Genomic DNA, 14,471 nt, shown 5'->3' with positions numbered 1-14,471 from the left:
GCTGCTGCCCAGAGAACAGGACTCCGTGAAATTCTCAGATAAGATGCAGTATATCTCACGTGCACCCTAAGTCTTGCAGCTCTAGGAGAAAGAAAAAAAAATTCCAGCCGCCTTTTCATCCCAGAAAGCAAACTTTAGCAATCTCAGGAAAGAGTGAAACATCTCACTGCACAGTCAACAGTGAAACTCATTCTCTGCTACTTAAAACATCGTCATTAATTTTTTTTCTTTGTCTTTTTGCCTTTTCTAGGGCCGCACCCACAGCATATGGAGGTTCCCAGGCTAGGGGTCGAATTGGAGCTTTAGCTGCCAGCCTACCCCAGAGCCAAAGCAATGTGGGATTTGAGCCTACACCACAGCTCACGGCAACACCCGATCCTTAACCCACTGAGCGAGGCCAGGGATTGAACCCACAACCTCATGGTTCCTACTTGGATTCATTAACCACTGAGCCATGACAGGAACTCCTGTCATTAGCTTTTAAAGAAAAAAAAAAAAAGATAAAACATTATCATCACTTTACAGCTGCTAAATCAACTGTCCTAAAAAACCACAACTGTTTCCTTTGAAAGTTAAGATCTTAATGCAGTGTGAGAAACCACAACCAGCTCCAGCAGTAAAAGATAAAAATGCCTGCAAAGAGGTAGCCAATACGAAAATTCATGATCCCATAGTTTTTACGGCAGTTTGGAAATGTGTATTAAAAAATTAAAATACATTAATATTTGACCCAGAAATTCCACTTCTAAAAATGGAAATTGTTCAAATGAAAAGTGTTCAAGTTATAAACATAATGATGTACCAAAACTGTCTTTGGTAGCCTAATTTAGAAATAATCTAAATGTCTAAAATAAGGGAGTTAGAGAAATCACAGCACATCTAGACAACGGAAGACATTAAATGGGGTGATACAGACTTCTATTTACTGATGTAAAAAGATGCTGAAGAGAAAAAGGCAGGTCACACAACACAGGTGAGAGATGATCTTACATGTATAAAGTTGTGTGAGCTTGTAAATGAACTTCATGAGTATATATTAAAAAGAGAATCTGAAGGAAACCATTAAAAAGAACAAAAATAGAGAAAATGAGAAAAAAATCTTTGCCAATGATACAACAGACAAGGGTCTAATATCCGAAATATACAAACAACTCATGCAACTCAACACCAAAAAACCAAACAACCCAATTGAAGAATGGGCAGAAGACCTAAACAGACATTTCTCCAAAGAAAACATATGGATGGCCAACAGGCACATGAAAAAATGCTCAATATCACTAATTATTAGAGAAATGCAAATCAAAACTACAGTGAGGTACCACCTCACACCAGTCAGAATGGCCTTCATTAACAAGTCAACAAATAACAAATGCTGGAGAGGGTGTGGAGAAAAAGGTACCCTCCTCACTGCCGGTGGGAATGTAAACTGGTACAACCACTGTGAAACAGTATGGAGGTACCTCAGGAAACTAAATACAGAGCTACCATATGATCCAACAATTCCATTGCTGGGCATATATCCAGACACAACTCTCACTGAAAAAGATACATGCACCCCTATGTTCCTAGCAGCACTATTCACGATTGCCAAGTGTCAGACACAACCTAAATGTCCATCGACAGATGAAAGGATTAAGAAGATGTGATAAACATATACAATGGAATACTACTCAGCCATAAAAAGACTAATGCCATTTGCAGCAACATGGGTGAAGCTAGAGACTCTCATACTAAGTGAAGTAAGCCAGAAAGAAAAAGACTAACACCATATACTTATTTGTGGAATCTAAAATATGGAACAGATGATTCTATCTAAAAATAACAAACAAAAAACAGAAACAGAGCATGGCTAATAAGAGCAGACTTGGGGTTCCCGGGCAGAGGTGGGGGAAGTGGAAGGAGTGGGAGGGATAGGCATTTGGGGGGTTTTGCTGATGCAAACTGTCATATCTGGAATGGATGGGCAGTAGGATCCTACTGTATAGCATAGAGAAATGTGTATGATTGGGTCACTTTGTTGTACAACAGAACTTGATGAAACATTGTAAATTAACTATACTTTAATAATAATAATGAAAAAAAAAAGAATCTGATTACTAAATCTTACCAATGGTCATTGACAGGTGCTAAAATTTTAGGTGAATTCTATTATTTCCTATCTTTTACTTTTCTGTATTCTGGGACTCTTAAATGCATACATATTATTTTTATAACTAGATGAAGTTGTTTTCACTAGAATAATATATACATAGTAATACTAAATATATTTTCTGAAATAATTCCATTATTTTCTTTTTTTATTTTTCTTTTTCGGTCCGCACCTGCAGCATATGGAAGTTCCCAGGCTAGGGGTTGAATTGGAGCTGCAGCTGCTTGTCTATACCACAGCCACAGCAACACGGGACCTGAGCCACATCTGCAACCTATACCACTGCTTGCAGCCAATGCCAGACCCTTAACCCACTGAGAGAAATTTAATTATAATGAAAAATAAATACTTGCTTCGGGGCCATTTGGCAATAAGTCTGTTTCAATGTCCATCTATACATGTACTTGTAAGCTCATCAGAGTCTTCTATTTGTTCTCTGGCAAAGTTCAAATATGAAAATTGCAAGGGAATGAATTTTAGTATTTATTCCCCTATATTCAAAAGAACTTCGCAGCAGTTCCAGTGGATTGGCGGCAGTTGGAGGAACCACAATGGAAAATCGTGCCCCATTATACTTTCCACCTCCCCCAGGGAAAAGAGGCAGCACCAAAACCCATGTAGTAATCCAGAACCACAACTGAAGAGCAGAGAATGCTGTGGGTGCTCTCACTGACAGCCCTGCTCTCTTCCCTGCCAGGGCTCCCAGGTTGCCAGGCTTGGGAATCCAGCAACTTGAACTCCAACCTGAGCTCCATCACTGAGTGGTAGTTATCTAATCTGGTACAACATTTACCTCTGGAAGATGATAAAGATGTCCGTGATTAGTTTAGGACAAATGACCTCCTGGCCCTGGAAGCGATAAACCCAAGAAGAGTTCATGTGAACAATATTAAGAAAGGCACAAATTAAAAACTCCACTCAAAAAAAATCCAGGATTATCACAACACTGTCAATCAACTATACTTCATAAAACTTTAAAGAATGAAGCAAAAAAAACCAAAAACAAAAGATGTCCAGGAAAAGCTCACCACTGGGGATGAAAAGCAATAATAGTAAAACACTGTAGTTAATGATGGTGCCCTAAAGTGGACACCAGTGGCAGAAGAACTAAGGGGTTGTGAAGAAACAAAGCAGACCTGAAATGGGATGGAGAAAGCTGCTTTCAGGGAGAGCACGCTTCATCCGCTCAGAGGCAGCATGTAGGTCGTCTATGGTTTAATTATGGACTGGGGTGCAAATGGAACTCTGCTGGTACTTCTCCCCCAGGTAGGTAGGTGGGTAAAACTTACCTAGCAAAGAGTGACTAGCAAGGCTATTCCCAGAGCAGAGCAGTAAGAAAGGATGAAGCTTGTCCCAAGAACTTAGTCTGGTAGGCTCCTTGAGAGGGCAATAAAAGCTCTAATCTCTTCACTCGAGACATTCGCAAAGACTGCCTTGTGCGCAGTAATGACAACTCGAGAACCTGACCATGTAAATTTGAGGTTAACCGGGCTGGTGGCAACAAACGTTCCAGTAATTTCACTGAGGGCAGGTAAATTACAAAAGGAGGAGTGCCAGAACGAAAGCAAAGAATAACACAGTTCTGTAAAGAGAGATAATCCCAACGACTCCAGTTTTATTTTTTGAGCTCAGGAAAGGAATGAATCAAATGCTGGTCCAAGTACACCTAGGTCTAAGCATGGGGGTCACCCTGGCAGCCTGATGCAGCACCTAGACAGCTGTGAGAACAAAGCATGCGACCTGGAGAAATTCAGTGTCTACCAGAAAGAGATACTAGAAAATTACACCAGAAATTGAATCCAAAGCAGGAGCTCTGCTTTTAGGCTACTGTTCCCATTTAGGGATGTGGGAAACTCTATCACAAAGTCACTTAACTCTCAATTAGAAGGATCACTCTACATTTATAGTTTTCATAAAGCTTTTTTCTTTAAAGAAAAAAATCGTTTTTTCCTGGTCATAGCAATAGATCCTTTTTCAGAGAGGGAGACATGAAGAACTATGAAGAACATACAAAATCATCTGTAATTCTGCTATCCAGAGAAAACCTCTTTTGACATTTTTGGTACATTTCCTTTCACTGTGTGTACATGTACCTCTATTTAAAACAAGTTGTGGAGTTCCCGTCGTGGTGCATTAGTTAACAAATCCGACTAAGAACCATGAGGTTGCGGGTTCGATCCCTGCCCTTGCTCAGTGGGTTAGGGATCTGACGTTGCCGTGAGTTGTGGTGTAGGTCACAGACATGGCTCAGATCCTGCGTTGCTGTGGCTCTGGTGTAGGCCCGTGGCTACAGCTCCGATTGGACCCCTAGCCTGGGAACCTCCATATACTGCAGGAAGCGGCCCTAGAAAAGGCAAAATAAATAAATAAAATAAAACAAGTTGTGACTATGTGTATATGTGACTTGGGTGACAGCATTTAAATCTTATTATAGTCTAAACAATACCCTATGCCGTTAATATTCTCCCACAGGATCATTATTAGTGCTTGTTGCATTGATGTCCTACAATTATTTGAACAATTTTCCTTGTTAGGCTATTAAAAGTTGCATTTAAAGTAGCATTTTGCTACTTTAAATCATAATAATATGATAAATCATAATAATATGATAAATACATATACCTGTATGTTTTGCCTGTATATCTAATTACTCACTTAGGATAGATGTCTGGTGTAATCAAGGCTCCTGATTCACACACATAGAGTGGTTTCCAGAAAGGCTGAAGCAACGTATATACTACTAGCAGAGCCTTGCCATACTTTTCATCAGCACTGAGTATTATTCATGGATATATTAAATGACAACAAACTATTTGCTACTTTAAATTTGTTTCTAAAATAAGATGGAGTGAGTCTGAAATAAGAGATAAAATGATTTTTAAAAATTTAAAATACCCAGAAATCATAGGTTGTGTGTAATGGAGGGAAGGTATTTCAGTGACTTTTTCTTTGAAAAGTGATTATTTTCTGGAGTTATGGGGCATTAATGAGTTCACCTAAAGCGTGGTGGATAGCAACCATAAACAGTGCACAGCACAAGGAGGCATTCTGAAGGATGCAAAAGAAAAGTTTTGCCCTAAAGAACTTTCTGGACAGCTTCCTCAAGTAGGAATCACATCGGTTAAAATCAATCACTGGAGAAAGCTTGTAAATGCCTTCGATCAAGGGATGCAGACAGTACCCAACAACTCAGGAGATGAAGGGTGCTGAATTTGTTAAAGAAGGGTCAAGGATGAAGGGAGTGAAGGGTCCTTTCCCTTTTCTAGTTCAACATCAGTGGGAAGACTCTAAAACAGGAACAGTATCAGAACAAGAATTATCAGGGTTTTGATGAAGTACGGAATTGGAGCCTGGTTCAAACAGGTAAGCACTGAAAAGGAGTTTGAAAATACATTTGATAAGTAAATTACCCAAAGAAGGGCACAGGAATCCTTGGCTAAAGAGTAAGGATTCAATGTAGTTACTGTTTCACACAGTCCATAATCATGCGCTTTACTGCTACCACAGATGGCTGTGCACAGCATTTTGCACATCCACTGGAGAAACATTAAATTTAGCACATATGGGTGTGCTTTTGGTCTCCTCTGGATGCTCACTGGATATAGCTGGTCAATGCTGTGTCCAGTTCTGTACAAAGCTGCTGGAAATACACCACCAGAGACTGGGAAGATGTCCCTTATTACAAGCAGGTCTATTGCTGGACTTACACTCACTGAATCCTGGTAGAGGAGAGCTGCGTGCAGGCTGAACCGTGGCCTCTTCCAATTGAATCCTGCTTCTACCACTTACTACCTCTCTGAATTTGTCAGTCTATGATATGGATCAGAGCAGTACCAGTCTCAGAGGGTTGTTGTAAGGATTAAGTGAGATAATATATAGGGGTATATTACTAAGAGGAAACTGTTTTGCACAAAGTTCTGCAGGATGCCTCCTCCGCTACACCCCCATCACGACCACCACTTCAGGAATATTCTATGTTCCATATCGAGGCTGCATGAAATAGGCTCTTGTACCTGAAATGAATGAAAAGTTCACTGCCATGGAGGCTCACTTGGCAATTTTATAAAGAAAGAATCAGTACAGGAAGAGAAATGGTTTGGGAAAAAAGCTGAAAGTAGGTATAGGAATCTGGATATGACATAATTAGATGCTGATAGTTGTGGGAAATGAAAATGAAAGACAAAATTAAGCTTTTGTGAGCAAATAGAGCCTTCTTTTAGGCCCCAATACATATAACACTATTTGCTCACTTAATCATAACAAAACTATAATAGCCACATGACTTAAATCAGGTTTATATAATTTCATACATACGTGTGTGTGGATGCAGGTGTTGCATTAAATGCAGAAAGACCCTTTACATAGAGTTATGTGATACTTTGGATGCCATTAACATGTTTACTTATTAAAATAATTGTAGCCTTGATTTTTCATCAACTTCAGTTAAAGTGGTTTCATTTAAGCATCTTTGAGCATTGCTAGCTTGTAATTTTCCTAGTAAAAGAAATACATACTCATAAAAAAACATAAGGGAAGGTTCACACATAAATAAGTGAAAACAGAAAGTCTCATCAGAAATTTGCATGTTGCTGGTATTCAATACTAAGAGTAGTAGTTGTTTTATTGTTCTATTAACTGGGAGAAATATTTCTTTTTTTAAATCCTTTTTTCTTTTTTAGCTGCACTTGTGGCAACTGCAAGTTCATGGGCTAGGGGTCGAATAAGAGCTGCAGCTTCTGGCCTACACCATAGTCATAGCAATGAGGAGTATGAGCCACGTCTGCAGCCTATATCACAGCTCACAGCAACGCTGGACTCTTAACCCGCTGAATGAGGTCAGGGATCAAACCTGCATCCTCATGGATACTAGTCAGGTTTGTTTCTGCTGAGCCACAATGGGAACTCCCCCTTTAGGTCTTAATTCAAACATTACTTCAACTGGAAATTTTCCCTAGAACTCCCTGAGAAAATATTTTGGCTCTTTTAACACTGAACTGCAATGACTGGCATTTTACTCACTGAAGTACCCCCCACGCTTCACTTGCCAATAAGCACAGAAAATACAAAGGAGCAGGCATGTTCACTGTGCTGTACCTTAGGATTAGCATAGTGTGGAGAATAAGTTTTAAGTGGGAAACTCATATGTGTGTTGAATGAAGGGCTAAGAGTCTGATCTTATGACAAAACTGCATGTTTTTTAAACACTGATTTTTTTCTTTGGGGGATCGAATGAACCCTAAGGATCTTCCCTCCAGAAAAAAAAATTCACAGGTATAAAATTTTATAATTTTTTGGATCACAGATCCCAGTTTAGAAGCCCTGCACTAAGCTGTACAGACTTCATGCTATGAAGATTCTTGGTAAACAGCCATTTGGCTTTGCCAAAATACCTACTGAGACACGCATCTTTGTCATTATGTTTAATATGTTTGGCAACTCCCAGGCAGGACAGGGTTTTCCTGGTGTGCAGTGATATTAACGAGTAAAACCGTGTCAGTAAAAGCCAATGGACTTGCCACAGGTGACTCTCCAGATACTTTCACAGTTACCGAAAAACACTTTCCATTTCATCTTCAGGGGATTTTTTCCTTGCTTATTGTAGCAGTAGAGTATTCCCTACTGAATGGAAAAACCTGATCCCTAAGCAACACTCATACCCTCCTTTGGGAAGTGTAGTCACTCTTAAGTGTTATCTGGCTTTGAATTCCAGGTCCAGTTCCTGAGAAACAGGACTGTCCTTTAGTCACTAACTCATTCACGCTTGCTTTACAGCAGCTTCTAACATCTTTGCTTCATTGATTTACCTTGACTGTGAATCCACGGGAGGGCAAGGGGGCTGATTTCTTAGTCTGTAGAACTGGACTTTGTATCAAGGGATGCCCAATAAATATTTCTGATCAGCTGACACACCAACATACACTCCTTGCAGGTGGTGCATACCACTGCTACATGCACAGACGTTCTGTGTAAGCTGTCTCTTTATACATTTACAGTATAAGTGCCAGATACTCTAAATGAACTCTAAAGCAAAATGCAACTGCTGGGGAGAAGGCGGGTGGTTATGCCTGAAGCCTGTCATCACGTACAGTTCTCTACAGGGACCTTAAAGCCAAAGCCTCGAGCAAAGGTTCTCTCCTCAATGTGTCTGTCCAATGTATCATTTCTTCATAGTCTACCTCTTATTATCTGTATTTGAGAAGGACATTTTCTCAGTCAAAAAAGTGATCCAAGGCTTAAGGTTGTCTCTGTAACCAAATGGTATATTTTATTGTATTGCACTAAACCAATCATCTATCACCCCTCAATGTTGGATTCCTCATCTTTTTTTTTTATTTTTCCCGGGCCGCACCCCGCAGCATATAAAAGTTCTCAGGCTAGGGGTCAAACTGGAGCTGCAGCTGCCGGCTACACCACAACCACAGCAACTCGGGATCCAAGCTGCATCTGTGACCTACATCACAGCTCACGGCAACACTGGATTCTTAACCCACTGAGCAGGGCCAGGGATTGAACCTGTGTCCTCATGGATACCAGTCAGGTTGGTTGCTGCTGAACCACAAAAGGAACTTTGGATTCCTCATCTTTAGAAGAGGGTTGATAGAAAAGCAAGTATTACTTGATAACTGTGTTTTACTTTTAACCAGTTATTTTCTTGTTTATAAAGGCCCAAGAAAGGACAATGCTAAAATACTGACTTAAGCTACTGATGTTCACCTTTAGTCTGTCTGGTAAACAACTAGTTTAGATTATTCCAGATGGTTAGATATGAAAACAGAAATAGATACTAAAATGGCAATTGATTTAAGAATGTGGCTGAAATTGTTGCAGCTCAAACTACTGCTCCATGAATAAGTCTTATCCAAATAACTAACACTTATAAGGTGTTTTACATTAATTATCTCACTTACTCCTAACCTATCATGTGTCAGGTACCACTGCTAACAACCTGCTACTGCCCAGCTCTGCCAGCTTATTGTGTGTTGTATGCGAAGTTCCCCCCAGCCCCAAGCCAGTCTCTGCCTGGTGATCTCTTGGTATCACACCAGGTCCAGCCTAGCCTAAGTGTCACTTACTAGATGAAGCCTTTCCTGAACCTTCTCCTTACCATCAAAGCTTTGTAGATTTGCTGCAGTTTTTTTTTTTAAGTGTATTAAAAAAAAAAAAAATGAGATCACCTCTTGACCACCAAAATGAGCACTGAAATAATGAAGTGAGTTTTTATGCCCATGTGTTTAAGGGTTAAGCTAGGCAGAAACTCTGGGTCCAGGCCTACACTGTGGGCTGCATGGTGACAGACAAAAACTCCTTTCAGAAAACAAGTTGGAAAACACAAAACTTCTACTGCTGAGGCACAGACCATCCGTATTATCGTTTTAAAAGGGTACATTATGCCTTTGCCCATTTTCTTTCGTGGGAGTCAGGGGCCCCAAGGCAGGATTCGTGAGGTCAAATGTCTTTCCTTCTACACATCAGCTGGGAAGTATTCTGTGAACACTCCTGTGCGTCTGGGCACCAGGTGCTCTATTTTGTTGACACGGTAAGATTATTAGTGGCCTGGTGATCGCCACTTAAATCCTGATCGCTAAATTAAACTTAACAATGGTCACCAGCATTAATATTAGAGCATTAGTATTTCTTGGCTCCAAATGGCTGTTTAGACATCCAGAGTGAGCCAGTGAAGCAAGGAAATAAAAGCTCTGAATAGCACCACCTGGTTTCCTAAGTCATTAAAACTACAGGTGTTTTCTTAGGCCAGGACTTTCTTTTATTACTTCTAGTTCTAACCATTTGAAATTGCTGTTTCTTGTGCCCAATTTAAGGCAAAATTCATCGTTGGCACTTCTCTATCTTCCTCCAGATCCTCCAGAGTGGATCCTAGGGTCCTAGGAACTTCTTGTCTGTTTCCCTTAATCTAAGGATGTGCCACTTAAGCCTCAGTTGCGACCTTTATACATTTTTCATCACAGATTTATCAATAAAGAATTAAAATAGCACCACTACAATGCTTACATGGAACAAACAGCTCACTTTCACTCACTCACAGGAATCTTGCTCAAAAAACAAATATATATTCAAATTACTGAGTTTGTTAAAAATTATTTTGAGGAGTTCCCGTCGTGGCGCAGTGGTTAACGAATCCGACTAGGAACCATGAGGTCGCGGGTTCGGTCCCTGGCCGTGCTCAGTGGGTTAATGATCCGGCGTTGCCGTGAGCTGTGGTGTAGGTTGCAGACGCGGCTCGGATCCGGCGTTGCTGTGGCTCTGGCGTAGGCCGGTGGCTACAGCTCCGATTCGACCCCTAGCCTGGGAACCTCCATATGCCGCGGAAGCGGCCCAAGAAATAGCAACAACAACAACAACAACAACAAAAAGACAAAGACAAAAAAAAAAAAAAAAAAAAAAATTATTTTGAGACACTGACACACTGAGTTTTATAAGGAAGGGAATATTTCATATTGCATGACTTCCAAAATGAATATTTTTAAAGCAAAATATGCAAACTGAGGCATTTGCTAAAAGACTTTTGGTAGTCCTCTAAAAATGCACTTTTCTAAAGATTTTTAAAGCTTTGAGGCTGTTTTAAACAGTAGTGGCATTGTATGGAATTCCAGTTCCTGTCTTCAAACCCTTGTGAACTTTCCGAAACTTAGAGCCAAAGGAAGCTGTCCAATTGACAAACCAATTGGTAAAAGATGCAAAGGGCCCTAAAAAACACCTTAAACATTGCCCTTAAAGACACACCCAAACAGGGCTGCTTTGTGTTGTGATGTTTAATCCTAAGACTGTCTAACTAGGAAAATAAAACCCTTTTTAGACACAAAGAGTGACATCTGAGTCACGATAAGATTGCAATGCTAGGTCAAGGGCAAGGAATCACTTTTCCTAACCCAGCTGCTGGGCGCAGTTCATCTTATGCCCTCTGTCCTGCAGATATGCCTAAACATTAGGCAGATTTTATGGAGAATTTATATGCAAATTCTTATACGTAAGCATTTCTGTCTTCATTATTTTAAGGGTAGAGAATAAACACTAGCTGAGAGGCCACCACATAAAAACACAAAACAATTTGACTCAAATTATGACTCAAATCAATTCTTCCTTATGGTACTGAGTTAAGAGAATTTAGGGGTAGAAGATGAAAACCTCTCACAATTTAGAAAAGATTCTGGGAGAAAGTCACAAGTCAAGAGATCACAAATGTCTCAAAGGTAGTGACAATGGAAATTTCAAATAGGTCATCATAGTTAAACCAAATAACTTATAAAAAGCCAAGGCCAATAGGTTCCATATGTAGGAATTACCTTATGTTTAACCTTTTTAAGGCATTATGCTTTTTTAAGAGTCCATATTCATTAAATAAGCACTGAATGTAAAACTGCTTTCTCATCTAACCTTATAATCTATATTACTAAAAAAAGATGTTTGATCAAATATTTTCCAGCTATCATAGCCTGTTTAACATTATCTGCTGATGATAGGATACCCTTCATGAGTGTTTCAACTGTATCATGTACAACCCTATAATTACAGTTGTGCTATTTTACCTTACTCTAATTAAGCATCACCGCAATTTCTATAATATTTTAGCATCTAATCAGAATTAGTAGCGTATTCATTATTGGTTAGGGTCAGAGGTGATGACTGACCTCAAATGTTCTCTGTACAGGCTTCAAGACAAAGAACTCTAAACAAGCACCAGCATCTTTTAAAAGGACACCTCTGGGGGAAGGGAAAAAATATTTTTTCCCAGTAGAGAAGGGGAGTTGGTGGTAGGTAAGGATGAAAGGTTTTCAGGGTTGTTAATAGTTTAGAGTATGGGTTCTTCCTGCCTCTCCCTGACCCTCCCAGCCCAGGTAACAATGAGGATGCTGCTGAGACACTAGTGGACGGGTTCTGACCATACCTTCATGGGTAGGCTCTGGGTCAGGTGTAAGTGAGATGTCATCCAGCTCTCGCAGGCAGAGCCATTCTCCGTCCATTGACACTCGGAATTTGCAAAGGTAGATGGTCTCCATGGCAGCCTGTGTGATCTTGTCAGTGGTGGGGGTTGGCATATCGGTTGGAGGCGTCAGAGCAGACATGATGACTCAGCTGGGACCACAACACACACACAAACACACACACCCCACAAAAATAAATAAACCCTCCTCAACAAAAAACCCCCAATTTAAAGCTCTACAACAAAGCTCTCAAGAAAAGGCTGGGGGGTCGGGAGGGAGGTTAAAAAACAACAACAACAAGGAAAAACACCTTATGGTATAAGAACCAGCTGTTAAGCTAAACAATTCTATGCTAGCTTTTCTCATAGACAGTTCCTACCACAAAGCAAAATAAGATGATGCTTGTCTTCTAGCTTCTCTCCTGCTATCGTCCCTTCCCCACCCCCTTCTTTTTCAGCTGAGCCAGAGGCTTGAAAGACTGCACAGCCGATGCCACCCTAGCTGGCTTAAAAAAAAACCCACATACACACACACAAAAACTGGCCTGTGTATGAGGAAGTGAAAAATCCTCCTTCTTTGTGCAGAAAAAGAAAAAACATAAAAGAAAAAAATGAACAAAAAATAAACCAGTATTTTCTATTTAGCTTTAAAAATCCTGAATTGCAGAAATCACTTCCAGGATCTGCCCAGGAGCCGGGATGCTCAGTTCTAATAGGATTGGTTGTGCGCAGTAAGCAGGGTGTTGACCAAAATGGCTGACTAATGAACTGAACTGAAAATTCAGGCTCATGTGACCGGCTGCTCTGAACGTAGGGCGAGCAATTCCCAGGATGCTTTATAGATGCTGCTGATGCAGGGAGAGCAATTAGGCGCTTGCTCTCATCCTGCACAACCCACTTCCAGACTGTGCTAGTCAAACTGTGATCAGACATAACACAATGCACATATCCTCATCAATTCCCCTCACTGTGGGGTAAGAGGGCTGGGAACACTGGGTAATACTACACAGCAAAGATGGCAAAAGAGGAGGTTAGCTTCATTTAACAGGCACATATTTCACCTTTTTTCTCCTTGTATACACAGCTATTAAAATTCTCTGCTCTGCTAAAGGTGATGTTTTCAGAAAAACTAAAGCAAGATTTTCAATTTAATTATCATACTCTGAGGCATTTATTATTTCCTTCCCTGAAGTACAAAGACCAAACTTTTTAGACTGGACAGAAGTGCAAGAAAAAAGCCTTGAAGTTAAAAAAGTGAAATTCTTCCTGATTAGAGGCAAACTCCCCTACCATCGATGTGGCTGTATTTACCAAGTTTCCATTATGTGAGGATAAAACCATTACATCTCAAAAAATTCTCCCATCCCGCAACATCCTAAGAGCACATTATCATACTCTCTTCAGTCAATCAATCGGCTGACTCATCCGCCCTCCCACATGTCTGTATTACCCAATGAGCCCATTATGCCTGGATAGTAAAACTGAGGCACTTGCTTTCAGAGCTTCACAAGTAACAAGGAGATAGGGGATAATAAAGATTTTCTTTGAAAATGTTTTCTGGATGACTGAAAACAAGTTTTCAGCTTATTTTCTATTTAAGGATCTGGTTTTAAGGAGGAAAACACAATTGCAAGAACCATGTTCCAAGATAAGTTATTCTGTTCTAGGGTTTGTCATAGAGATAGCCGAAAACTGAATAAAAATTCCTAGAGTATTATTATTACAATTTCATAAATGATATCTATGACATAACCGAATCTCTTTGCTGCATACCTGAAGCCAACACAACACTGTAAATCACCTGTACGTCAATAAAAAAATTTAAAGTAAATGAAAAAGAAAAGCCCAATGGAATAAAGTATTTACAGTAAATATAAAAATTTTTCATAAATGCTTCCATTATAATTTGAACTCAAAGAAAAATGCTAAGAACCAGATTCCGCAGGTAAATAGGGCATTTTCACATTGTTAGAGGGGAGACAAACGGGTACAATGTAAGAATACATATACACATATGCTTAGTTATAATTAGGAACAAAGTCAGCAAGTTATTAAGGAAAAGAAAATGTTTCAGGTAGGTCTATTCATTGCTATTTAAATCTCTTCCAACATTATCCTACATCTGGACTGGAGCTCTTCATTCACTCATTCATTCATTCCAGTAAGTATCCACTGAGAGTACTCCACGTGCACATGGAGCAGTAAGACAAGATCACTTTTTCAAGGAAGCAGAATTTACATATCCAAATACTGACTATAAGCCTTGATTTAATATATTCTTATTTAATTACAGTACAATTCCTTTCTAGCCAGACATATTTCCATCTTTATATATTTAAACTTAATGGGGGACAGTTTACAGTTTCACTTTAAGCCATGCAA

General features: G+C 39.8%; 1 protein-coding gene and 1 long non-coding RNA gene across 19 annotated transcripts in view; one reads left to right on the top strand and one right to left on the bottom strand.

Annotated features, from left to right (window-relative positions):
* RUFY3 (RUN and FYVE domain containing 3) overlaps positions 1-14,471 on the bottom strand; it is an 87,390-nt gene that overhangs the window by 56,683 nt on the left and 16,236 nt on the right. For 11 of the 18 annotated variants that reach the window (XR_014812649.1, XR_014812648.1, XR_014812651.1 and 8 more), the window contains exon 1: positions 12,054-12,843. The exons of the other annotated variants lie outside the window; for them this stretch is intronic. Coding sequence is in view for 7 of the 11 variants with exons in the window: in XM_084972441.1 (XP_084828567.1) it covers positions 12,054-12,231 (178 nt within the window). In the remaining 4 variants the exon portion in view is untranslated. Of the gene's footprint in view, positions 1-12,053; positions 12,844-14,471 lie in introns of those variants that run through there. 18 annotated transcript variants of the gene reach the window in all.
* Positions 3,083-12,842, top strand: LOC146400857 (uncharacterized). The gene is made up of 2 exons (XR_014812659.1): positions 3,083-10,257; positions 10,564-12,842. It is a non-coding gene; the product is annotated as an uncharacterized LOC146400857 (long non-coding RNA).

The sequence above is a fragment of the Sus scrofa genome, chromosome 8, assembly GCF_054392235.1.
Source record: "Sus scrofa isolate SSC_HxYL_T2T_F1_AM1 chromosome 8, Sscrofa_HxYL_maternal_Yorkshire_Landrace_v2.0, whole genome shotgun sequence".
Classification (NCBI taxonomy): domain Eukaryota; kingdom Metazoa; phylum Chordata; class Mammalia; order Artiodactyla; family Suidae; genus Sus; species Sus scrofa.
The sequence above is the reverse complement of the archived record's forward strand: the minus strand, read 5'-3'. Positions and strand labels throughout refer to the sequence as shown.